Source organism: Lissotriton vulgaris, chromosome 5 (genome assembly GCF_964263255.1).
Source record: "Lissotriton vulgaris chromosome 5, aLisVul1.2, whole genome shotgun sequence".
Lineage (NCBI taxonomy): Eukaryota > Metazoa > Chordata > Amphibia > Caudata > Salamandridae > Lissotriton > Lissotriton vulgaris.
Genome location: NC_141693.1, coordinates 1,961,937,271 through 1,961,965,076, shown reverse-complemented (window position 1 = coordinate 1,961,965,076; position 27,806 = coordinate 1,961,937,271). Strand labels below are relative to the sequence as shown.

The following is a 27,806-nucleotide window of genomic DNA, read 5'->3' as shown; positions in this document are numbered from 1 at the left end:
CCGGAAACCAATTAAGTGCCGGTGCTCAGCACCGGAAAGCTCCGGCCCAAATTAAGCACTGCAGTAGCATGCCTGTTAATTAAATTGCTTTCTTATAACATCTACTAACTATCCCAGCTTTGGAAAACATATTAAGGCACCTCCCACCATTTTCAATCGACCCTCTCTAAAACCGGAATCCTGGTCACCCTAGCATAGGTTATGCAACTGTGCTGTAAACTAGAGCTAAAGATTACCGAAAGTGTGCGAAGGAACAAACAGCTTTCTTGAAAGAAACCACTGGAGGGCAGCACTGCACTGCGTTAAACTGCTGAAACTCGTAGTTAAGATTTGCTTTGATGCGGCCTCTCACTGGGGCGGACGTAGCTTCGATTTGGAAGGGGACTTTAGTAGAGCTCTGGATAAGCACTTGGGAATAGTTCGACCCAAAGGTATTGGAGCACTTTACATGAGCACCAGTTACTTTACACAACGACACGTTAATTTTTGGTAGGCACGGGGAGATTAAGTGATTTGCCCAGAATAACAGGATGTTGAGTGTCATTGCACTCGAACCTTGTTCCCCAGATTTAAGCTCGACCGCCCTAAGAACGTTGGGCCACATCCTCTCCCCTCTACATCCAGACAGGCAAGCCTGGTGCAAGTCTCCATGTATTCCTGATGGGTCCTCAGTCACGTAGGGGACAGTAGCTTTCTGACACTTTCTGCGTCTCCAGGATCCAGCAGGTTCTTTATAGAGTGTCTCTGTGCAGGACATCAGAATTGAGGCAGGGCCGGACTGGGAACCACAACCGGCCCTGGCAAAGTGCTCGGCTGGCCCCCCGTCCCCACTCGGGGGGTTGGAGGTGCCGCCGAGCTCTTTGCCGGGCCGGTTTTCGGCCGATTTTGGTACAGGGCCGATTTTTCATCTATGCTGCAAAAACAGCCCTTTCACAAAAACAGCCCTCTGGTGCCCAAAACCAGCCCCCACCCGTGCGGCGCACCGGGGGATTGCCCGGTGACTGCTATGGCCGGTCCGGCCCTGACCGGAGGGCTCATCCCTATCAAAGAACCATGTCAGTACTGATGCCAATGGACCATAGGGAAGCAGCCCCGGCCCCACCACCCCCTGGTAGAGCGGCGCCACCCTGGTAGTCTAGAACGCATTCATGGCAGGAGTCTCCGACCTCTTGAACGAGCTACTCATGCCCTCCCTCCCCTTGTAACCTTCACACCTCAGGGATTCCTCTTGTTCAAGTGGTCTCGGCTGTGACTGGAGACGGGGCCAGATGTTTGAAGGCCCTGCTTTTTTTCGATTTCCTAATTGCAAATCGTTGCGATTCGCAATTAGGAGATTGCAAACCAGAATGCATGTAACTGTGTTTGACACTTTTAGCACTTCCTAGGTTATCGCAAATGACCGATCTCTTGAATAATAATGAGGTGGGTGACAATTTGCAACCCCCTAGAAACCGCAAAAATAACAGGAATGGTGGCCTGCTTGGCTCAGCAGACCACCATGTCTTTAACTGCTTTTATATGAAACAATTCTTATATATATTTTTTTAAATGTGGGACCCCTGCCTGCTCTTAAAAAATTATTTTACAAACATTCACAAAGGGGATGGGGTCCCTTGGGGACCCCTTCCTATTTGCAAATGAGTTACCACCTACTTGAAGTAGGTGGTAAAATGCGAATGTTTTACAACCGCATTCACAGAAACAAAACATTCATGCATACCGTTAGGATTCTCTATTTGAACGGGACGCCCTAAACACGTCCCTTCCAAATAGCGAATCGCAAACCAATTTTGCAATACGATAACAGGTTACCAAATTGCAAAATCGGGTTTGCTGCATCAGAAATGCATTTTTTGCAATTGCAAATGGGCCGATTCTGCGAATCGTCCCGCTTACGAGTAGCAAAATGCATGATGCATCTGACCCAGAGCCCGGAGCCTCAGCTCACTGGTCTTCCACAACATTTCCAGGCAGACCGAAAATAATTAGAAACATAGTTTACATGTTATTCATCCAGCGTCCTGCATTGTGTTGGAAATGTTTCGTTCATCAGAGACAGTATTTTCAAAAGTAGCAGTTCCTTCAGGAGGGCACGTTTGTCCTGATGTACACATCAATTTTGCGGTTGCAAACCCTGTGAAATCACAAAATTGGAGGGTTGTGACTGCAAAGAAGAGTTTTGAACTGCAGACAACATGTTTAGAAATCATAAAATTCATACTGGGTTTCTTGACAATACAAATAGCAAATATGAGGGTAAAGGTGCGACTATCTGGGATGTCAATAGCGGTTGTTGAGATACATACCCATTACACTGGCGGGTATCAGATTCGCAAAGAGCCAGATGTCCACGCAACACTGCTTTCCCTTTAGGAAATGTGTTGGACACCGGGGGCCTCATTTATGAGGATGTGCGTCACTTTTACGCCGCCGGTGTGTCACTTTTTGTGACGCACCAGTGGCGTAAAAAATGCGCCTTGTTGTGCCATATTTACAAAGTGACGCATCTAGGTAGATGCGTCACTTTGTAAACCACTGCGCCACATTATACCTGCGCCAGGTATAATGTATGCAAGGGGGGCGTATTGACGCAAGGAAGGATCGCAGAAGTGACGCAGTGAAATCTATGAGATTTCAGTGCGTCACTTTTAGGACACCGTTGCGTCAAAATCTTGCGCCTGCCTCACAGCAGGCGTAAGACTGATGCAGGCCCTTTCACATGGGGCTTGCCCCATGTGAAAGGACGCATTGCTGGAGTTGCGTCACTTTGTGACACACTCCAGCAATGCGTCACTTTTGCGCTTACAGATACGTCAGAAATACTGACGTATCTGTAACTCCTTGCGACATGATGCGTCATACATTAAATATGACGCATCAGGAATGTCGTAAGGAGTGCGCACTGAGAAGTGACGCATCGCTGCTTTCACGCAGCGATGCGTCATTTCTCATAAATGAGGCCCCGGCAGCTTCAGAGGAGTGTGGGAGGGGGAGGGGTTAGCAGGCTCCCCCATACCCCGATGTGTTCTTCTCACATGTTAAACATTTTTTTTAAGCAGTACATGGACTTGGGCTGTTTTCTTTCTTACACCTATCTAGTTTGGGAAAGCAAATGCAAGGAAGGTGGTCTTCTCTTCTGTCCCTTGCAGGCCATTATTCCAGCTTTTGCAGCCAAGGGGGTAGCAAATTCTGACCTGCAAGTCATTTTGGGACAGATGTACAAACCTTTTTTACATTTGCAAACGAACGGACAGATTCGCAGTATCGGGCCATTTAGGAACGCAAAAAGCCAGTTTTAAATGTACAAAGGCCCGATTGTGATTTGGTAACCTGTTATCAAAGCCCAATTTGGGTTTGCGAGTTGCTGTTAGGAAGGGGCGGGTTGAAGGTGTCCCTTCCTAATAACGAATCGTAGAGGCATGTATGAAGGTTTTGCGACCGAAATGTGGTCGCAGAACATTCACAATTTACCAACAACTTCAATTTGGTGGTAACCAGTTTGCAAATGGGACGGGGTCCCCAAGGGACCCCTCCCCCTTTGGGAATGGTTGTAAAAACATTTTTTAAGAGCAGGCCGTGGTCCCACAGACCACTGCCTACTCTTAAAAAATTAAAAGAAAACTTCATTTTTCTTTTAGAAACAAATCCCATTTCTTTTAAGGAAAACAGGATGTGTTTCACACAAAAAATTGCTTTATTAAAAAGCAATCACACACATGTTGGTCTGCTGACAGCAGTAGGCCACCATCCCTGTGATTTTTGCGATTCAGATGGGTCACAAATCTAGACCTACCTCAATAATATTTATGACGTAGGTATATTTGTGACCCACTGGGAATCGCAAAAGGTGCAACACACACATGTGTTCATGGATGTTTGTGATTTCCAAATAGCAAAAAATGTGTTAGTTGGTAATCGCAAACGATTACCTATGTACATCTGGCCCATTACTTCCCCTTGTAATTGGACAATTTGCGATTAGATCTGTTAGTGCATAGCTTCCAGAGCAAAATGCATGCAGATTTGGAAACCAGTTGGTATGCAAATTGCACATCCTGGTTTACGAGTATCCTTTTGTACATCAAGCCGAAGGCTTTTGAAGAATCCCGCGCATGTTGGGCCATTTTTTAACAAGCAATATGTTAAATCCTAAAGTGCCTACTTAAAACACAAAACTGAAGTGAAGTGATAGAAAGGAACTGAAATGTGCAAATAAATAAGGTACACATTTGTATCAGAATAACTGTATGCAGTCTTGAATCCAACATTGTTTGACAATTGTTTCACTTTAGGAGGCAGAAATGAAAGCTTTAATCACTATGTTCAAGTGCTCCCATAAAAAACAAAATAACAATTATTTGTGAATAAGTTTTTGAGTAGGATCGGAGAAAAACACTTGCGGCCAGATGTATCAAAGGGTTTTACCCATTCTGTGTCTATGGGAAAATGTGTTCATACATATGGCCCATGGTTTTCTGTTCTAAGAAACCTATGTATTTTAATAACATTCCATATCTCTTTTGTGTTATGGAGGTGAAATGATAAAACAGCTATGTTTAAGCTAAAGAATGTGTTGTATAACTTGTCTTTTTTGCTGCACAATTTAGTTAATGTGACAAATAATGGGTTCCTCACGTGCTGCGCATCTCTAGCGGCCATGTCTTTACACAAAGTATAGTCTATTTTGCTATAAAAATATACTCTTAATTGTCAGCTTTAGGGGCCGATTTCGATGTTGGAAGGACCTAGTCTGTCCGACATCGATCTGGAACTGGGACTGTTCGACCTCCTGTGGTTGTCTCAAATCAGCAATTAGGATGCGACCGAACACTGTTCAGTCACAATGCTATTCTTTACGATGGGAGCATGCATTACAGTCCATCGCAAAGAGATGAGGTGCAGTTCATCCCTGAAGGGGCCTGCCACCGGGTGCAGGGATCGGCCTTGCACCCATGGGGCCCTGCTGGGGGCCCCCAAAGTCAGATTCCGACAGCCTTTCTGTGTCGGAAAGGCCAGCACAGTAAGGCTGTGGGAAGCCGCCATTATAATCACTCGGGCGGAAAGAGCTGCCCTTGGGATTGCAGGCCCCTTTCCGAATGGCAGACGGGCTGTCCGAGCCTGTCAAAAGCCATTCGGAAAGCCCATTTGGATTCCTTTATGACTGACCCCATCATAATGGATCGGTTGTAAAGGAATCCAAACAGGACATTTCGATGCGGTCAGAAAGGCTCCGACCAATTGTCGGAGCTGTTTTCGACCTGATCGAAATCGGCCCCTACGTGTTGAAAGTACTGGTATACTCCAGTGTCAGCCTTGGTGTATAGTCGAAAGTCTTCATACAGCTGTGCTCCTCATGTCATCATTTTCTGATGTACCCTATGTACTTCCTTACCAAGAAACTGAAATCCTGAGCCTCCAGCCACGTTATACATGATTTTATCACAGTTGTTCACCAGCAGAACGCTCCACTCTGCTGGACAGATGCAGTCTGCCCATAGTGATACTCCTTTTCACCTTTGGTGAATGTCTTTGTTATTTACAGACATTGGCATTATTAGAGGCTGGTTGTGGGGTACACAGGCCTTTTTATCTGCGCCCCAGTCTGGCAGGATGTTTTTAGGTCCCCTGGTAAGCCTACAAAGACAGCCATATCTTAGCATATATCACCTCCTCCTGAGTTTGCAATGTGTGCCCCTTCCCAGGGTGTGCTAGTGTGGTTTTTCAAGTCTTTGTAGTGCTTTATTCTGTCTAATACTAGCGGTGAGAGTACACACTCATCTTCTTTCTGCAGCATGTTCTCACCTCTCACATTTCCTTCCGTGCAGGACCGGCAGACGGGAAGGGGGTGAGTCGCTCTCAAAGCATCAACAGTACCCTTGCACCAGGGAGCCGCTGGAAGAGCCGCCATGTCCTGAACGAGCCACGGCGTCACAGCATTACCAATGGCATCGACTATGAAACCGTGAGTGGGGACGAGCGCAGGGGATTCTGGGATCGGGGCAAGCACGGGCCTCAGCGTCAGCAGGCCCGGACTGGCCGTTGCGGGCACCGGGCAATCCCCGGGTGCGCCGCAAGGGTAGGGGCCGGTTTTGGGCCCCTGGGTGCCGTTTTTGTAAAAGGGGCGTTTTTGCAGCGTTGCTGCAAAAAACGGCCCTGTAATAAAATCGGCCCCTGGGGTGGGAGGACCGGCCGAGCACTTTGCCAGGGCCGATTTTGGTTCTCAGTCCGGCCCTGAGCGTCAGAGGGAGAGATACCCGAGACCACAGGGGCTGACGCCCCAATATTAATTCTTCACCCTCTCTACGTGCAACCCATCGGGGAGCGGGTCAAGAGATTGCTTTCAGAACAAAAGCTTTGCTCCTCTTAGAGCTCCCGTATTCTTTGAATCCGTTCACCATGCACGCTTAATTAACCTCTTTAGTGCTGCGTCGGGGCGTTGGCCGACGGCAGCACTACCTCCCCAGTGCTGCGCACGTCCATTCAGCACTAGTTCCAATGGACAGCGCAGCACTGGGGAAGGATATTTGCGCCGCATCTAAGGTGTTAAACACATGCACTGCACTGGGGAACAAACTTCAAACCATTTCTTTATTTTCAAACGCGTGGGACTCTACAAAAATTAGCTTGGTGTGTGGAAGAACCATAATGTTGCCCGGGTTTGTAACATGTGCATGCTTTATTTGTCAACGCTCCCTCTCTTTAGAAAATATTACAGGACTTTTTTTCAAGTTTTATATATATATATATATATATATATATATAGTTTATTTGATCAATAACATGATCCTTCACATCAATAAAATCACAAGACATACAATAATTCATCATGGCATAAAAACACAAGATCTTACAGTAAAATCAATTTTCACATGCCTATACATTAAATAAGAAAAAAATGTGTAAAATTCATAATTTCATAAAATGTTAAGAAAGGGGAGTTCCAGTTTTGCCTCAAATCACAGAGTAATCAATTTAAAACACTCAGGGCCCCTATATTCCAGTAGCAAGCCAAAAACCGGCTTGCTCACATGTTCAATTAATTTCCACAAGATATTCTTTTGCCACTTTTGATCTCAACCACCAAGCATAAAGCAAGTATCTTGAGATTGTGAATACAAGCCATCTTGTAGTGTCAGAACTGAATATACAAATGGCATCAGGGGTACGCGAGAAAGAGAACAAGCGACAAGCAGGAATAAGCTAGGTTTTCCTAGGATTTGCATAGACAGTGCAAAAAAAGACAAAGGGGCTGATTACGATGGCATAACGATCGCCACCGCTGTGCCGGCAGCGGCGACTGTCACACCATTGTAACTTGAATTACCCACCGCCATATTATGATGGTGGTAGGTAATTCACGTTACAATGGCGGTGGGTATCAAGGCGGCCGGAAAGTCCGTCTGTTGCTTTCCCACCGGTCGGCAATCGTTACGATTGCCGGCCTGTACCGTACTGGACTGCGGTCATCAGCTTGGCCCGAGTAGAGTTTCACAAAATACTCTTCCCAGATATGGGGCTGTATATGGAAGTCAGTTTCACTTATCTGCTTGGTTGTCCCTTTCGACAGAAGGTGCCAAAATAATTTGCAATCCTTCAGTCTTGAGGCTTCTACGAGTGTGCGTCAATTCTCTGTATCCCAATTTCTTTTTGCCTCACCCTTTGCCTTCTTATACATCTTTCTTCTGTATTTAATATCTGTCTGTATTCCTTTCTTAACCGCCACAATTAGGTCATCTCTGGCTTGCCTGCAAGCCTTGTTGTACCATGGGGCAGTATTCCGTTTGGCCATGGTAAAATTCCTGAGTGTGCTGAAAAAGGATCTTAGGCTAGAAGTCAATTGCTGGAAACTAGCCATAACACCAGCTTCACTTAAGTTTACATTACTCAAGGCCGGAGTGATCTGAGCTACCTTTGTATAAAGTTTTGGGAGGAGATTCCCATCAGCCAATATCTTGGGCCATTTGACTCTTCTATTATTCTTAGTAATGATGACAGGGGCCACCATCTGTGGGGGTTGACTATTCAGAATTGCTAGGCCGGATATTGTCAATGCAAGGGCATTAGGATTGCTATTCTCACTGCTTAATGCAATCATATCAGTAACATATGGCCAGAGATCAAGGTCTACCAGAATATAGTCAATCCTGCTTTTGACATTCCCCCTCTTGAATGTAAATAGTCCTTCTGCAGCAGAGTGTGTCCGCCCATTACAGGCTCGTACCCTGTGTGCGAGGGTAAAACACAGTACTGGTTGCCCTACCTTGGTACATTTCTTAATAGCAGGTATCTGGAGCTTATTAACCCCTCTGGCCTCCTCTTCATCCTGCACTATTCCCTGTACAAAGTCGACTGGTTCAAATGTTGTATTAAAATCACCAGCGACTAAGAGGTGATACTCTTTCCTTGAGGTATCAAGGAAGTTGGATAATGTGGTTATCGTGTCAGAGGGCTTATGGTGACTACTAAACCAGAGTAGTCTGAGATAAATCTCCTCTGAGCCAACTTTCAGTGTCTTAATTTTACAAGTCAACATAGTCTTAACCCAGATCAATAATCCACCAGCTGGGCGACCAGCTGGTGAGTGCCTCGCCTCAATACTGAATGTAGTCAACCCCAATTTGTGGAGTGGTGTGGCTCACTGGTTAGAGGCGGCAGACCCGGAAGCAGAGGTCGGCCCGGCACCAGTGTTCGATTCCTGACGCGCCAGGGTCTTGGGTCAGGGTCAGCGGACTCGATAATTCTCGCCTCGGTGCCTACCCCAACCATGGGTCCCACTCAGCAACTCTGGGCAATAGCTTGCTTAATCTCTACTAACAGCCCCATCAGCGCTGGGGATGCTTGTCTTCACCTTGGAGATGCCCGGGAGGGACCATCTCACAGGGAAAGCCAGGATGGGTTCCCCAGCGGTACACAGTGCCGGGACGCCCCTTTGCTGGGGCAGCTGTGCGCTTTACAAGTATACAACATTTAACATTTGTACACCCGCTCTGTCGCGCAAGTTTCCTGAAACAAACATATTGGAATCCATCCACAAATTTCCCCCATTCCGGTTCAATTTGTTTTGTCTTTATTCCCGCAACATTGCAAGAAATGATCTTCAAATGCTAGTCAATAATTTCACACTCCTGGAGATGGCATCTAGCTATAGAATTTGCTCTCTTTAGGTCTTGATTGGGTGCGGGTGACAGAGCTGGATAACTGGGCAACAGTATGCAATTTCGCTAAAATTGTTAGTACAGGTAACTCCCTCAAACTGAGTAGCAGGAGTTACAGCGCAGGCCATTAGCAATTCAATAGTTTCGGAGTTTAGTCAGTCCGGAGTATCCAGATCAGTAAGTGCTTCGTATCTATTTCTGGTCTCCAGGTGAAAAGGCTCCTGGCTCATCATTAGTTTCTGGGCATTATGCTAATTTAGAGGGACATTTGGACCAATGGAGTTAAGATGCCTATAAAAAAAACTTAGTGGCACAATGTCAATCCCTTGACTAGGGCCCTGACCAGATAGAGTTTTTCTACTTCTAAGCATTTGCCCTGCAAGGGTTGGGGACCTACAATGAATCACTACACAGTCCCCAATTGAAGACTTCCATAGAGGACCAACCCAGCTTGCACATCTTACATGCAGAATATCATGGTAGTTTGCATTGGAAAATGTTGTATTTTGGGCTAGTCAATAACAAACTTTATTTTTCAGCTGGCTAAACGTTTCCTAAGAATTACCCTGGAGAGAGGGGACACTAGTAAGAATTGCCACATATGGGCAACACTCCGGTGGAAGGTCAACTCATTAACCTGAACATTCCTGGCAGTGAAGTCATCCATTTGGGAGGGACGCTCTCCAATGTATCCAGCTTTGTTCCCTTAAGGTGTGGTACTACAACCATTAGACCCAGTAATACTAGAAGACTGCCCTTCCTCAGCCAAATAATTGGTGCATGTTAGTTCAATAGAGTTTGGCCACACTGCCCCCTGATCGCTCCTATTTCTTTCAGCGGTGGGCACATGTGATAATAGGTTTGAATTCCTATTATGGTTCCCCACTCTAATATAGGATTCCCCACAGTGAAGTGCCTCCCTTCATCTCTTTTTGATTTTGACCCTGCCCAGGGCGAGAGACTTTTGGATGGATCCAACACTTGACTGCAATTTATCAAGCCTATCCAATTTAGGCAAGAGATTGCTTGATAATGTTTTTTCAAGGCGAGTCATTAAAGTTTCAATGTCTTGTAAAGATAGACCTATGAGATCAGGGGATGTCAGATCAGATTGTAATACAGTTGGGGCTACTAGCTTTGGGCCACTATGAGCCTCTAGGATTAGTTCCTGAGCTTTTTTCTTGGATCTAGTCCTTGCAACCAATGAGGGCTCCAGGTGTTTCACCTTCTTGCTCCTTTTTACGGGAGGACCACTTGACGGGGATACGTATGGTTGAGGCGGATACAGCTCAGGGGCGATGATTCTAATGTAATTTGGTCATGACCATGATTTCCCAGTTCAATATCCTCCAGCTTATTTCAGCCTTAGACCAATGCGAGACCGCCAAGTGATCATTGATGCGCAGTGGTCCAGTGGTGGTCCGGCCACCACGCTGTTAATACTACGGGCGGGTCCACAGTGTGGTGGTGGTCAGACCGCCACCACGGGTTCAGCAGTCCTATGGACCCCTGAACTCATAATAGGGCCCATAATTTATTCAAAAGCAGATGATCTAAAAAAAAGTCATATTAAATCCATCAATAGCCCACAAAACTAGAGAAATGTAAAATACAATAAAAGTTTTTAAAAGTTGGTAAAATTCCCAATTTTTTTATTTTCATTAAACAAAAAAATATCAGCTGCATCCAAAAACCATGTGTCCGCATTGATTAAATAAAACATGAAAAGAAGAAAAACATACAAGCCTACCCTAATAACAATACTGTAGCATCTTCATGTTATGTTTATAATGTTTCCTTTTACCTAGTTGCTAGCTGCTCAGCCAGTGTGTGTGTTTTGTATTGAATGTTGGTGTGATGGACATGTGTGGAATGCTTGGGTACCTACTGTGAGTGTTGATAGTTGGAAAATGGGCTGAGCAGCTAGCAGGTTGCTCCTGGTGAGGCTGTTACCACAGATCTTATGGACTTAATAAATATCCTTCAAAGACACTACTTGGCTACGTCTTCTATGGCACCTCTATGCATGGGACAATACCACTGCAAATACCAATACAAAAAATATCAAACATAACTTCGAAAATATAGAAACCTTTAAGATATGATCTTATGCTTCACAAATATAACTTACACTATACATTAGGGCCTCCCACATGCACAATACTAACTACAATTGCCAATCTTTACTTGCTAAAAATCTTAAAGTATTCTAACATAAACAAACTAACTTAACTAACTTAACTAACAACCCACAACCCACAAATGTACAGATATACAAAAGCCTTTATTGTTGTTGTCCCGTTTTAGGGAGAACAACATTTGATAAAAACATTTTAACAAAACAAACATCCCTCCATCAGTTCATAGATTTTTAACTTAATACTATAATGAATTCCATCTAGGTTACAGCATTTCCTAACCCTTTTTCTCGCTCCTTACAGTAACATATAATAACAGAAGAAAGATTATTGTAGTTCCCATTACACCTTACACCACCTCCCCATAGTATCTAAATGTGTTTTAGCGGATAGCTTCCACTCACATAAATAACAATCAACACTTAAGGACGAGCTAGCACAAGAAAAATAAATATGTAAAAAAATTCGAAAAAAATGAATATCTTAGAACAAGTCATTTTATTATCAGAATTGTATTACGGTGCATGTGCATTATTAAGAGCCAATGGACCATTACAAGGTACACACTTAAAACACATGACCTAAATACTGGATTCCATATGAACATAAGTTACAAACAATTGTTTTTCTTAATTCTCTACCAAGCTCCGGTTATATTTCTTAATGGTAACATTTGCAATCTAATTTGAATAATCAATCGTCGCACAATATATTATTTCAGCTCAAATAGGGCTGCATTCTCGTGATACCACAAGAGGTGCGTACCCACTGCTAGGATTTAATAGAAAGGAAGCATTACCTAATTTAGACTCAACGCAGGGCTAGAAATAACTTGAATTCCGACACTAATATAGATTCCAGTTCCCCTGGATTAATTTTAAAGTAGGGTACAACAGTGTGAATTTTTTTTCTTTCAAAGGTGCTGTTCTGCCTCATCTCAATGAAGACCCCTCTTCACTGTAGTCTCCTTGGAGAGTTATTGTTGGAATGTATCAACCGAAAACCCCACTGTAGAATAGTCGCTCGACCCACTACAAATGTACTTACCAGATCCATTTCTAAGTGCCTACACATTTATTTTAAAAGTTAATTCGAATATATGCATGAGACAGCCAAAGTGAGGAACTGCCATCCTAAAGAACTGCCACTGAACACTAAATGTAATTTATATAGCGCATTATCACCAACGGTCACTAAGCGCTTGCTTTGGGACCCCGTCCTAGTTTTTCCCTGTGAGATAACCCATACTGGGCACCCCCAAGGTGAAAGCCAGGCATCCCGCCACAGGGGGCCATAGTGGAGATTAAGCAAGCTATTGCCCAGAGTTGCAGAGTGTGAACCCGTGATTCGAGCAGGCACCGAAGCGAGAATTATCGAGTCCGTGGACTTTTGGGCTCAAGACCCTGCCGCGTCAGGAATTGAACCCTGGTCCCGGGTCTGACCTCTGATTCATGGTCTGCCTCTTCTAACCATTGAGCCACACTTCTCCACTAATGGCGAAGATAGATTACAAACTAAATTTACTGGTAGATAAAATGATAGTATGATGGAAATAAAGTAAATATTTTTTTTGTACTACAACAAATAGAAAAATACACAATAAAAGTGTACCATATTGTGAACATGTATATAAATTGTAAATCAATGATCCAAATATAAATATTATGTAAACTAACTTGACAAATGGTATGTAAAAATATATTCATAAGTACTGAAAAGTAATTGAAAAAAATATTACTATAATAAAATATTCATGGACTGAAAGGTATTCAAATGTGTGATAAATTGCTGGAAATGTAAGAAAATCTATTACTATGTTAAAAGGATGTAACTTAATTGTATATTATTTTTATGTGTTTCTTTGTCACTGTATTGACATATATTTTACAAAAAGAAATTAATTGAAACTAAACAGTGTCTTATTGTTAGTTGAAAAATATTTTAACAATATAAATATATACAATGTATATTAATGAAATATGCACGAAAATAACATTTTATAAAAATAAAAAAGATATTAAATAAATGAATTACAATATGAAAAATAATGTAAAAAATATTGCACTCCAAAAACCTCTTCAAATATTTACATTACAAACTTACCACATTATTAACAGCATAGCCCTTTAACATAATCCTATTTACTTCTTTCAGTCCAATCTTTCCCACATTAAGGAACATTTTGGGTGCTGAATGGGTTAAATGCATGGTTCCCACACCAAGCTAAACCACATTTGGAAAAGTGTTAGACTCTAAATGTGTCTGACTTACTATTTCCCCATAAAAATTTAACCCATCTTCAAAATCCTGGACACTGTAGAGATCACCCTTACTATTCCCACTACACACTAAGCCACATTGGGGAAAGTGGTTGACTCTAAAGGGGTCAAATGAACTATTCCAACTCCAAATGTAATCACATTGGGGAAAGTGCTTGATGTAAAAAAGGTTAGGTTTACTATTCCCAATCCACAATAAGCTACATTACGAAGGGGTCAGATTCACTATTTCCACTAAAAACTAAGCCACTTGGGCTAAGTGTTGGACTCTAAACGTGTCAACTGTACCATTCCCATTCAAAACCAAGCCACATTGGGGAAAGTGTTGGACGTTGAAGGGTTTAGATTTACAATTCCCACTCCAAACTAAACTACATTAGGGAAAGCTTTTAAATCTAAAGGGTTTGAGGAGTTGATGCCCCGCATCGAGAAAGTGATTGGGATCTCCATCTCTAGGACACCTGTAGCTTGTGTCTGGGGTATGATGGTGAAGCCTAGGAGACGCTAGATCTCATACAAACTCTTTCAGTTAGCACTGCTACTTGTAAAACGCAGACTAGCTATTGGGTGGATGGGGTCCTATTGGGTGGATGGGGTCCCGGATCCCAAAAGAGGCCTAATGGATTAAGGATGTTCTGGAGTGGGGAGTTGCAGAGGAGCAGCACATGAGACTTTCTGGCACGGATGCTAGGGTCGCAGAGGATTGGCAGCCTAGGGTGAAATGCCGCATGCTTTCAATCAGCATGGAGACCCAGATATGGACTCGGACCCGGGAGAACCGGAGACCTGATGATACACAGAGCATTATCAAGTAAGAGAGTTGACACTAGCAAGTGTGTTTTTGGGTTATTAGTGTCCACGATTTGTATTCCGACTTAGTACATAAGATGTTATTTACTCTCTGATGGTCCTGGCAATTCCACCAGCACGAAACGTGATATGGTGCTCACACTTCCTAACATGCCATACCTTTTGTATTGGTTTTTTGTATGTATTCAAATGCATAAATAAGGGTTTTAAAAAAACTAAAGGAGTCAAATTTACTTTTCCTAATTCAAACTAAGCCACTTTGTGGAAAGTGTTGAACTCCACAAAGATTAGATGCTCTATTCCCATTCCAAACTAAGGGCTTGATTATGATCTTGGCTGACTGGGTTACTCCATCACAAGTGTGATGGATAGCCCGTCAGCGAAATTACATTATATTCTATGAAACGTGTAATACGGTGGACCGATTATCCTTCATGTTTGTGACGGAGTATCCCATCCGCCAAGATAGTAATCAGACCATAGGTCTCATCTGGGAAAGTGTTTGACAGTAAAGGGGTCAGATTTACTATTACCACTCAAAATTTACACACAATTAGGAAAGTGTTGAACTTTAAAGAGGTCGGATTTACTATTCCCATCTCAAATGTAACCAAATTGTGTAAAGTGTTGGACTCTAAAGGGGTCAGATTTACTGTAACACTCCTTATTATAGTAACACTATAACACTCTTTATTTACACACAATAGGGGAAGAGTTGGACTCCCAAAAATGATATCTATTAAAAAGGGGTCATATTTACTATCTCCATCCCAAACGTAACCACACTGAGGAAAGTGTTGGACGCTAACAAGGACAGTTTTACTATACCACTCCCAATTTGCACACAATGGGATAGATGTTGGTCTAGCAAAAATTATATGTATTAAAAACAAAAATAAATAAATATTGAAATTAATAAATACATAATAATTAATGTACATTATTAAATATAAGTCATTATAATATTAAATTGTAAAGAAAAATATCAATAAATATATATGATAATAAACGTAAAAAACATTCTATGTTACCGATAAAAAATTCTTAATTAACATTAAGAACAAAATGAAGAATCAAATGCATTATGATAATAGTTTGAAAAAATTAACACTAAGTGCCTGATTCACAATGGGCCTCCATACGGAATCTCCACAATGAGATTTCTCATTGCGGAGCTTCTGCCCTGAGTCTACCCCACGACTGCAGGGCCTCGCCATGAGTGTAGAGGCCATTTGTGAATCAGGACCTAAGAAACGAACAAAAAATTATTCTACATTTACAAATTATTAAATATTAAAGATTTTCCAAACAAGTATCTTAATAACTGTTACCTCACACCCTTTGACCATACTGAAACCTACAGGGTCCAGATCCCCTGAGGGTATTTGAAGCAGCCCTTCCTGCTCCAGTTTCTATACTAAACACTAAAAAAATATGTTTTCACCTGCTAAATAGGTCTAACAATATTCTTCACATTACTATATTATTTCCACGATATTATTTACCAGCAATATTGTTGAGTCAACATTCTGGTGGAGCACCCAGGACATTGCAGTACCCTGTAAGTCAGCATCTTCCAAACAGCGGATCAGGATGGAATGGTTGACAGTATAAAAGATTCAAAAAGGTGTAAAGTAATCAGTCCAGCGGGGTTACCAGCATTGAGCCTCAGTCCTTGCTCACCCATACTCCACTACAGGTTCATTTCAGAGCCTATCTCTGGAGAAAAGCCATTCTGTGTAAAGTCCAGAAAGTCAATGAGTTCCACGTGGCTTGAGATTCAATGGGCTAAGACATTTTCTCCAGTCTAGGTGAGAGTCAGTGAAAAGGGAGATATTTGTGTATTCCTCACTAATGGACAAGCCTGGTTCCTTCAGGAGAGGCCATATTACTCTTTCTATTTTCCATCCACCACGGCTGGTGTCAAGACCTCTTTCAGAGGACCACAGGGCAGGGTAGTGTCACTGAGCCCAAACTTGGAGTTTGTGGTCTTTTATTCCTGCTGTTCCAGAGTCAATGTAACTGGGCCATGTACTACCACTTTCAGTTCTTGGTTCTTAGCTGTAGGGCGGGTCAAGCAGTCTAAAGCTCTTCAAAGGTGGAAGTAGGTGTGAGGCAAATACAGGTGCAAGACTAGGTTCAAACTGTAACAGCAGTAAGCTGATTGTCCAGTTGCTTTTCGGAAAAATATAGTATTTTAATATAAGCACACAGAGCATGGAGGCAACACACAAAATAAAATCCACAGTGGCATAGCTGGGGGGGGGGGGGGGGGGGGGAATTTGGTCCGCCTGGGTGGCATTAGTTTTTGGGGCAGTGGCCTCCCCACGTTATCACCTGCGCCTCCTCAATGTCTTTGCCGCAGAGCGGCAAATGGAGAAAATTCTCACCATCACCCTTCACTACTCACTGCAGCCACCACAGGGCCAAAAATGCAGAGACCTCCACAGGCGCCCATAGGGCTACTACGCTACTGAATATCCATAGTCTCTTAAGGTCAGTGTGCTACCGTTGTTCTGGGCACTATCCCTGAGTCCCTCAACCCCTTCTAGTTAGGCAAGGTTTTTCTCCATTTAGTGTTGGAGGTGACTTTCAAATTTGACCCACACTAGCCCCCGTGAAACAAAATCAAAGTTTGGCCTCAAGAGTCGACTTGAGCATCGCAATGATCCCAGCAGGCCAGACTGCCTCCAGCAGCCTTACCTGACCCAATAGTCGCCGGCTAGTGCATAACCAGGGTTGTGTTTGCAGCCACTGGTCTCCCAATGCTGAGGGTCCACGACTTATTACGGTCTTTACCCAATGACACTTCAGGCCTCCTCAGTATCAGGGTGTTCCGCATCAGTGACAGACGTCCTCTCCGCAGCTACTTCAGCAATCAGAGCTTAATCGCCTGGGTACAAAGATACTGGGTGATAGTCCTGCCCTACCTTTAAGGGCCCTGCTTTCAGGGTGGCCCCCTCCTGGTACAAAAAAATGTTGCGCCACTGGAGTCAAGCTATCCTGGCTGAAGACGGCTGATAGCCAGAAACCGGTCCTAGGATGCTTGATTCCGGTCCAGGGAAGACATGGCTTGGCAGTTCGGTCTGGACTGTTCCTATGAGGCACAGGGTCAAGACTGATTTACATATGTCCATGTCTGAACTGGGGTGGCGTGGTGAGGAAAATAACAATGGATTAAACCCAGATCTGTGACTGGGGGTGAATGTTTTGCCAATGTGCAACATTCCGTCCATCATCTTGTGTGTTTTGCTGTTCACCCTATGTTTCGAAGAGTATGCCCAGACGTGGGTCCCATGCTCACTGCACCACTGGAATCAAGCTATCCTGGCTGAAGACGGCTGATAGTCAAAAACCGGTCCTAGGATGCTTGATTCCGGTCCAGGTAAGACATGACTTGGCAGTTCGGTCTGGACTGTTTCCATGAGGCACAGGGTCAAGACTGATTTGCATATGGCCATGTCTGAACTGGGGTGGTGTGGTGAGCAAAATAATGATGGATTAAACTCAGATCTGTGACTGGGGGTGAATATTTTGCCAATGTGCAACATTCCGTCATCACCTTGTGTGTTTTGCTTGCACAAGAGAAACAGCCGCGGTTTCACGGTGACCCCTACCTTTCATATGGCAGTCACTGTTTTTTGGTGGCACAAGAGCGATGTCCCTAGTTTCATGGTTGATTCCTCCTGGCACATGGGGGTCACCAGCTTCTCAAAAACTAGTGGGTTGGCCATACCCTCGCAGCAGCCCAAACTCACCGGGATCCATTGGGCAGGATCCCTGCTGTTCCTTGCTCCCTCCGGGCGCTGTCCTCCTGATGACATGGTCCGCTGGTCTTTGCAGGCAGGTAGAAGGCTGGTGCTTCAGGCTCAGGGCAAGTGGATTTTCACTTCCTGGTTGATGACCCGTCACCAAGCAGGTAGGCTAGCAGACCTTGGTTCCTAGTCCTGGTCACCGCAGCTAGAAGTCTTGGTGGTCTTCTCTCCTTTTCAACAGTGCTGTTGAACAACTTGTAGGACTCAGACTCCCACCTGTATAGTCCAAACCAGGCCCTTTTGTGATGTAGTGTCTAGTCCTTTGATATTCCTGTTGTAGGTGGCAACTTGTTTAATGTGCTATTTTCCCTTTCCTATCCTTTGTTAAAGGGGCCTGTCACAGCGGTAGCAGCTCCAATTTTGACTGACCCTCAACACAGGCCAATGGAGTAATCAGGGATCACACCTTGCTGTCAGTCTTCGCTGAAATATGCCTCGCATAGGCTCAAAGACCTACGCCTTCTTTTTTATCATGATTCCCTGGTTCTACAGTGCCAACATAATCAGATCCACTATCTCGCTTTACAATGAGCCCCGGCCCCACGGACCAGTAACTCTTCCAGGCATCGAGACCTCTGATATGCACATAGTATGCTTTACTCTCCTTCCTCCAGTGTGTGAGTTCCCCCCCCAGCCCTCAGAAATGTCAGCAATCCACATCCAATTTGGCTGTGTCTTGGATGTATCGTGTCCATTTGTACAAAAATATGAAGATATATGAATAAAAAGCAAAAGGATGCGAAAAGCTTTCATTTTTATGAGAACAGAATGGTTATGTTGTCTCATGTGCAGAACATGTTTCTAATATGAGTGCATGATACATGCCTTAGATATGTAGGATTCTTTGCAGTCAGATGCTAATACTTCAGGTTACTGTGCTCCTCTACCCCTGAAGTAATAATCCACATCGCCTATCAGGTGATGGAGCAGGGAGGCCCCTGAGCCCAGAGGTCTAGCTGCCAAGGACTACAGTGGCTCCACATGCTTCATTGTACATTGAGACAAAAAACAATCTTGGTCTGGGTTCTTACACGGGTCAGTTTACTGATATACTCCAGGCTCCTAAACTTAAGGATGTCACAAACTTGGTACCTATTTAAACCAAATCATGTGCATTCAAAATGGGGAACATCCTTTACAACAGAACTTTTACAACGCGGTACCGTTGCCACACAGGTTTTACAACGAAAGTCGTAACAACGACTTGCGCTGGAGGGCGCTGTAGGATAGGGAATAGTTTAATTTACTATACAAAACCTTCCCTACTATCCACGGGGACTGGAGTTGGAACAGTAAATTAAACTATTCCACTATCCAGTGCCCCCCAAAGCAAGTCGGTGTAACGACTTGCGTTGTAAAACCTGCGTGGTAACGGTACGCGTGGTAATACTACGCGTTGTACCGTCATACATCCTTCAAAATTCTTGAAAGACTCCATATGCTAAATGATTTAAATTTTCTATGCTTATTCAGAGTGCATTATTGACTAGCTATGAAAGTTTTGTGCTTCGACAGAGCACAGGCAATGTTTTTTCTACTGTTAGGTTTCTTCCCTTTAATTTCTCATCATTGATGGTAGACGCGACAATATCATCAGGTCAGCGACAGTCCATGCTGCAGTCCCAATTCATCGTGTCAGCCTGTGTATTTATAATTTCTTATGCACTTTGCCTCACCACACGTGATACGCCCACAGTGCAGTGCCTCCCCACAACATTCCTCCCTCTCAGCATCACCAAACTCCTCTCTTTCACAGATTGCACCCACTACGAACTCCTTTCCAGAAGTCAACATGATACATTTTAACTGTTTTACCAACAAATATGGGCTGTTTTTAGACAACCTTCTGTAAAGTGCAGGCTGAAGCCAGTTTACCAACTGGAGCCACGAAATCAGGTAGACTGTAACCCATCTACCTCCAGCATGGTCTAAATAGTGCAATAATCAGTCCTCCAATGCTATAGGATTATCTTATTAGTGAGTTGCAGAGCCTCTTTTCCCAATGGATGAACACAAACAAGAAATCAACACTACAAATGTATATGAAATTAAATAAAAGAGGTTAATTATAGAGCGCACTGTTACCCCCACCAGGGCATCCTGGTGCTAAGTCTGTAAGTACTTGCACTATTAAACCCGCATTGCTTAAACAGAGTATAGACATTAAGGACTATGAAAAAAGAAGACACTTTCTGAAAGTCATTTCATGAACAACTTTCCTCAAAGAGGGAAGAAGCTGATTCCAGGCTTTCGCTCATAGAACAGCAAATGATCTACCTTACCTCCTCTGGTCCTCTGTCTAACGTTTGGAATGTGTAAAAATGTAGCCCTGGTAGATGTAGAATGGAGTGGTGTGGCTCACTGGTTAGAGGCGGCAGACCCAGAAGCAGAGGAGGGCCCAGGACCAGGGTTCAATTCCCGACGTGGCAGGGTCGTGAACCAGGGTCAGTGGACTCGATAATTCTCGCCTCGGTGCCTACTCTAACCAGGGATCACACTCTGCAACTCTGGGCATTAGCTTGCCTCATCTCCACAACGGCCCCCCACAAATGCCGGGGATGCCTGGTTTCACCTTAGATACCCAGGAGGGAACATCTCACAGGGAAAGACAGGACGGGTTCCCCAGCGGTCTATAGCGCCAGGACGCCTCTGGCTAGCAGTGCGCTTTACAAGACACACACTATAACCTATAGATCTTAGGATTCTGTGGGTATCGTAATGTATGAAACAATTAGAAAGGTATTTTGGACCCTTTTGATGACACACTATGAAGACAATAGTAAGTGATTATATCAAGTTCTGTTTTTCCACTGGAAGCCAATGGAGTACCCTTAACCCCTTGGACGAGGCGATCCTGCTTGGAAGTTTAAGCACCAGTCGAGCAGCAGCATTTTGCATCACCTGTAATTGAATATTTAGGGATACCCAGATAAAGACTGTTGCTGAAATCAATCCAAGAAATAACCAAGGCATGCACTACCTTTTCCTGTCCAATAAACAGATAAACCTGAAAATCTTTCTGAGTGATTTGACAAGAGAAAAATAGATTTCCAACACTGCAGCACCTTGATGACGACATGATAGGTCACTATCAAACTTAACTCCTAAGTTCTTTGCACTTTCTGTGGGCGGTGGTGGACTAGCAAGTCCATCTGGCCACCAGTCTGTAGCAGAGAAAAGTGTATTGTTTCCAAAAAGGAGAATTTCAGTTGCTCTGTGTTACACTTCAAGTGATTACATTTCATCCATGTAATGACTTGAGTGAGACAGTTCTTAAAGTTTAATTTGGAACCAGAGGATTTCCTATCATTGACAGAACCAGTTGGATATCATCAGCATGTGAAATAGTTGAGGTTCCAAATGATTTGATGAGGGTGATCAGGAGGAACATAGAGACATTAGTCAGAGTAGGTTTGAGAGATGAGCCCTGGGGGACCCAATACTTCAGCACTTTATCCCTTGACATACATTTTAAAAGGTTTTATTTAAAATAAATGCCTAATCTAATATAGACTATATGAATCAATCTTAAACCCTTCCTTTACTAGCCATTGACTAAATCTATCTTAGAACCAAGGTACTCATATGAGTTTCCAAGATGGACTCAACACACGTACCTCAGCTGTATAGCGGAGTTGTTTTTAAACAGTGTTAGACCTGACGTCCTAGGTGTGGTCTTCTCCTAAACGTTTTGCCTTCAATCCTTCTGTTTTCTGAATTTCGTTTTTGTTAGCATTAGGACTACATCCACTCTGCCACTGCTGAGCAGTGCTAAAATGCTTATGCTCTCTCAATAACACATTTTACAAATAGCTTACACCTGATTGGCATATTTAGTTTACTTATATTTCATTCTTATATGGTGCTAGATGTACTCAGTGCCTGTAAATTAAATGCTACTAGTGGGTCCCCAGCACTCATTGTGCCACCTACGAAAGTAGCACTTTAAACATTTTTCAGGCCTGCCAATGCAGTATGTAGTGCAGTATTAAACTGCCAACCTGAAGTAGCAAAATAAACTTTTTGCCGGGCCTAAACCTTCCTTGTCAAAACGTATAAGTCACCTCTAAAGTAGGCTCTATACAACCACAGGGCAGGATGCATTGCATTTTAAATGTGGGACATGTGTTTTTTGGTTTTACAAGTCCTAGTGGTGAAAAACTCCTATATTTGTTTTTCACTACGGTAAAGCCTATCTCTCTATGTCTATCATGTTTGGACTCAAATGAATTGTAATTTAAAGCCCTTTTTAATGTTAAGGTCAGATTTCAAGTCACAATTCTAAAATTGGCACTTTTAGAATGTTCGTAGTGGTGGTGAGATGCACTCCGATTATTCCATTTTATACCATGCTTTGCTGATTCAAACTATACAGGCGTGCATGCTGGATCCGCTCTCCGCCCACTTGCGCTTCCAAAATCAGACGAACACAAGGGGGACCTTTTTTGATCCCACTCCAGCTGCTGTCAAATGAATCCAATAAACAAATGTTATATTTATAGTCTTCGTTTTCTCCTTATTTTAAACTCGATTAGCTTCCTCTTTTTCCATTTTTCATCGATTTATTTTACCCATTTCCATACAAAAATATTCGCAGACAGGAGTAGTTTCCGCACAACACGACTTTATTTTTTAAAAACCCACTTCATTTCGGTATAGAAACTTTGTCAGGGGTATCTATAAAAAATAGATCAATACAACCATCAGTTTAACAATGAATTACTGATTGCAATGTAAAAACAAAGCCTATAATATATTTTTGAAAAAACCTTCTTTCAAAACATCCTACAGACAATCTAACATCCTCTCTCTATCGACTGCCATCATTTTCCATTAATCAACTGTGCCAGAACACTCTAATCCTTATCAAACCACCCCTCTTTTGTAAATAACATCACATACCTCAACCACGAGAAACCCTTGCGATCACAAAATTACTTTAAATTACTTTAACAGAGTTGCCTTTTACCCCATGTTGTCCATTGATCTTTCTTCAACTATTCACTTCCGCAATATTTACCATCGCGCTTACCGTGTCATGGTATTTTAAACAGCTCTACTCGCTTGGTTCCCACTTTTCAGTGCGTTCGTGTTTCATCAAGTGTCCCAACACATCTTTACATAAGGGGGCTGTTTCTACTTCTTTTAACTTGCTTAATCATCTGTCAACCCCTCCCACTCTCCTCCGGTGTGTAGTCACATGCCTAAGAGTGAACAGAAAACTCGGTGTGGAATTAGATTGGAAGCACACTGGCCCTCGGTTGGATTCACTCATACTACTACATTTCCCAAAATGCTCTGTACGTGAATCATTCTCAGCGTTTTACACTACCCAACGCTGTAAACTGAATGTAATTATGTCACATTTGATGACGGTCACAAATAAACCATGTTTCTGAGATGATGTTAAACATGCCGGATTCAATCATCCACATTTATCATCAATCAATCAATTTGGTGTACATAATAGGGCAGGGGATCAAAACATGCTAGTTTAGAGGCAGCAGCCTTTTCAGCACTTGCATGGGTGCACTGCTGAGGCCTGGGTCAGTTTAAAAGCAGCCCTGTGTTGCAGGACTGCTTTTATCGTGTAAATTGTGCTCAAACTCGACTTTGGTGTTTGGAGCACTTAGGAATTGATAGATTACAATCCTTTAACATAGTAGGTATCCCCAGGGTCTCCCCTTGATGTCCCGATGATGGAGGGTCATGTACGTATAAGGAGGACACTTATAAAATAGGTATGCCTTGGGTTTAGTGAAATTGCACATACTTCCCATAGTAAAGTGCTTCCCAAAAATGAATTTTGTGCAAGGAGCACTGTGGAGTGAGGATCTGCAATATTTTGTCATATTCAAAACCCCTAAAGCCTCCCCTAGGTGTTTCAGGATGGGGGATCCGGCAGATACAAGCAGGGTCCTTATAAAATATGTTTAGAGAAATTGCCCAGTTCATTTTTTCCCATTGCCGTTCCCCAGCCACATAAGCTAACATGGCATTCAATTATTAATTAATAACTCCCGCCAGGAAAAAAAGGAAAATATCTTTCAAGGACTCAGTAGAATGGTATTGATAAATTCAACAACATGCTGTTGTTGAATTTATCCTAAAATGTACAGACAAGAAGTCAAAAGACTTTCTTGTCTGTAAGCGGAATTCAGCCTTCCAGTGATTTGTCCTGATTCGTCAGAGTTAAGTGGATTAGCCAGGCACATTTGATGAAGTGATAAGTGGCACCTAGGGTGAAGAGACATTCTGGGAGGAGAGGGTTCTGCTGCATAGGAATGCCAGAGCAAGGGGGAGAGGACGTAAACCATGAGCTTCTGAAGAAGGAAGGAACAGGTAGAGGAAGCCAGTTTCATTTGCACCCTGCTCTTTGAACCCTGCAAGATAGAAGGTTTAAGGAAGGGATGTGTAGATGCCAGGGGGGAGGGGAAATATGGAGACGAGCCATCCTGAAGGGTCGTTTAGCCAGCTCTTGCCTCTCTGCTGAGACTTCAGCCGTATTGCATTTTGGAGAAATAGTGCTTTCTGGGAGACCACTGTGCCACACTTTGGAGGAAATGGTCATGCTCTGGGGTGTTTTCCTGCAACTCATTGGACAGGAGTGCTCTCCTGTGTGACCCCCAAAACACTGAATAAGTATCTGAGATGGGCAAAGTCGTTTAGCTCAGCTGCTTGAAACTAAGAGAAGAAGTAGGAGTATCAACTGGAAACTTGATTGGCACCATCATGCTCTGCCCTCTGAAAAGGCTGTGCCTGCTGCATTGTCTGGAACTACAGCCCTTTGGGTGTACCATTGCTTCAAGAGGAATAAAGAGTAGACGCCAAGCTGGAAACATGATTTGCACCATCAGACCCTGCATTCTGACTAACTGCGCCTGCTGCATTATCTGGAACTACAGCTCTTGGGCTGCCCCTTGTTTCAAGAGGAATATAGAGTGGGCTCCCTGCAAGCTACATGTTAATGGGGTTCAACTCAATCAACACCACCAAGAGCCCCTGCCTGGAGCCTATCCAGGGGACTTTTAAGGGTGCTGTCCAGATGCATTGTGGGAATTGTGGATCCAAAGTTTCAATGAAAATCTTGGAGATTCCAGACCCTTGGATTGTGTTATGGACACTTTGGACCCTCAAGAGGAACTTCAGGAAGAAGTTCCTGAAGTTTGGGAAAGTTTGGTGAACTATTGTGAAAAAGCTCCAGAGGGTGATCTAACTCTCACAGAAAGGCAGTCTGGCGAACCCTCCAGAATCCAGCCCGCTTGAGGAGGCTGCACGTCGTCTGGTGAGAAATCTTCCCATAAAGTTTATACATGTGAGGGTAAAATCTTGACTTATTGTATTTGACTAGGGCTCCATCGCTGTTGGCCTCAAACTTTGATTTTGTCTCGGTCAGAGGTGACCAAATGTCCAGAAAAAGCACTATTGGTTTCTAAGCGCTAGAAAGTGTTTAATCTTTAAAAAGGCATATCTCTGGTACCCTACAATGGATTTTTTTTGTTTTGGTGTCATTTTATAGATAGAAATATTTCCTATTTTTATAAATTGTTGTTGGGTTTTTATTGTCCTTTTAAGCTCCTCTGTCTTGCTCATGGGGCTATGAATGGCTCTGGCTCAGAGGGCATTAGGTCCCGTCTCCATTCTTATTCCCCCAGTAGAGCTCTCCACTCATCAAATAAAAACTCCTTTTTGTTCCTAGATTTGCAAAAGCAAGAAGGGGAGGTAGAGTGTTCTCCACTTTGGTACCTAAGCTCTGGAACTCCCTCCCCCCTAACTGGTTGGACAACCCTCTCCGGCCTTTTTCGCAAATCATTGAAAACCTGATTCTTTGCTGAGGCTTACTCGTAGACTTGCACCTGGGGAATTTAGACTATTTTGGTCTGTCTGGCGCCTTGATGCTCTTGGGCTAAGTTGCGCGGTATAAGTCTCCCCTCACTCACTCACTCACTCATTGTGTGTAGTGTCTTAATTATTCACTGAATTTGTGTTTTTATGCTCTTTGAAGTTAAGCCTGCCTGCTAGCAGCAAGGCTACCAAGGGTTGAGCATGGGAATCCTGTTTTGAGACCTATTTAGAGCCTTAGACCGCGTTAGTGGCCTTATTGCCAATGGTAAATATCTATTTACTACTGCTAACAAATAACCCTGGGCGAAGTTCGCATAGTAGCGCTACGAGTAGCTACGCGAAGTGCACTATACACTACGTGAGCTACGCGTAGCTACGCGAAGTGCGTAGTGCACTATGCAAAATGCTGTTTTCACTGATTGCACAGTGCTGGTTGCTTGTCCGCACTGTGCAATCAGTGCAAACCGCATCTTGCACAGTGCAAGCGGTAGTTTTCTGCCGCTCAAGTAGATTTGTACTCGAGCTGCAGCTCTCTCAACGCGGACTGATAGTTTCTCATCGCGAGTGGTCGCGAGCATGCGCGACCACTCCCAATGAGAAACCTGACCTCCCCGCGTTGGGAATCCCACTGGGAGGTTTTTTTTCCACGCTCGCGATCGGCAACTTGATGTTGCTGATCGCGAACAAGGAAAAAGTCTTGCCGAGGTGATGTTTTGCTCGATCGCGGTCGCCAACTTGACGTTGAGGACTGCGAGCAAGCAAAAAATGTCTGCTACATGTTTTTGCTCTGTGCTACGTGCAATTAGCGTAGCGTGTAGTTGCACAAATTACGCAAACTAAGCAAGCGTAGCATAGTCCTATGCCCAGGCCTACTATCAAACCACTTTCCATCCTGGGCAAAACTGGTTTATGCATGGATGGCAGCAAATGTGACCCTCAATGAAGTCTCATGGCACCTGGAAGGGAAACATCCTTTGCGATGCAACTTTTACAATGCAGTGCCTTTACAACGCGCTATTTACAACGACAACCATTACAACGCATTGCGCTAGGGGGGCGCTCTAGGATAGGGAATACGTTTAATTTACTATCCAACACCTTCCCTAGTGTCCACGGGGAATGGAGTTGGAATAGTAAATTAAACTATTCACTATCCAGCACCCCAAAGCACTATGAGTTGTAAAGTTTTTCGTTGTAAATACCGCGTTGTAAAGGCATGCTTGGTAAAAGTATGCGTTGTAACGTCATACATCCCACATGGAAGCTCCCTCACCCTACGTAATTCCAAAGGAGAGGTGGTCACACCTTTCTTTCATAATAATTCCTTTGCTCAGCAACCCCTGCCCAAGTTAAGCTCATCAGCAGGGCGACAGAACACTTTCTGGGGTCAACAGCAGCGCGGACTGGCAATCAGACCCTGTAAGGCTTCACTGCTAGGTATTGGGGAGGTCCTTTAAGGAGCCCCCAGTACATGGTTTCATGCAACTACACTGGAATTGGTGGAGTTGCATGATTCCAACAAGTTTGATATCAAACTTCACCAGGTTCTGGGCAGCCCTTTTGTAGTTGGACATCTCGACTTGCCAGTGTCCACTACATACCTTGTAAGGGCTGTCCCGCACTAACAAAGCCCATATAATGGACTCGGGCATTTGTAAGGGGTGTCTCTGTTTGTGCAGGGGTACCCACACACTTAGAACAATGCACCCTGCCCTTGGACTGAAGGGCCTACTTTAGAGGAGAATTATAGGTGAAATGGGCAGT

General features: G+C 43.7%; 1 protein-coding gene across 1 annotated transcript in view; it reads left to right on the top strand.

Moving 5' to 3' along the window:
• The window catches only part of SAPCD1 (suppressor APC domain containing 1), a 225,074-nt gene that overhangs the window by 101,195 nt on the left and 96,073 nt on the right, over nucleotides 1-27,806 (top strand). Inside the window, exon 2 of the mRNA XM_086924650.1 lies at nucleotides 5,826-5,962. Coding sequence (XP_086780776.1) covers nucleotides 5,826-5,962 — 137 coding nt within the window. The remainder of the gene's footprint in view (nucleotides 1-5,825; nucleotides 5,963-27,806) is intronic.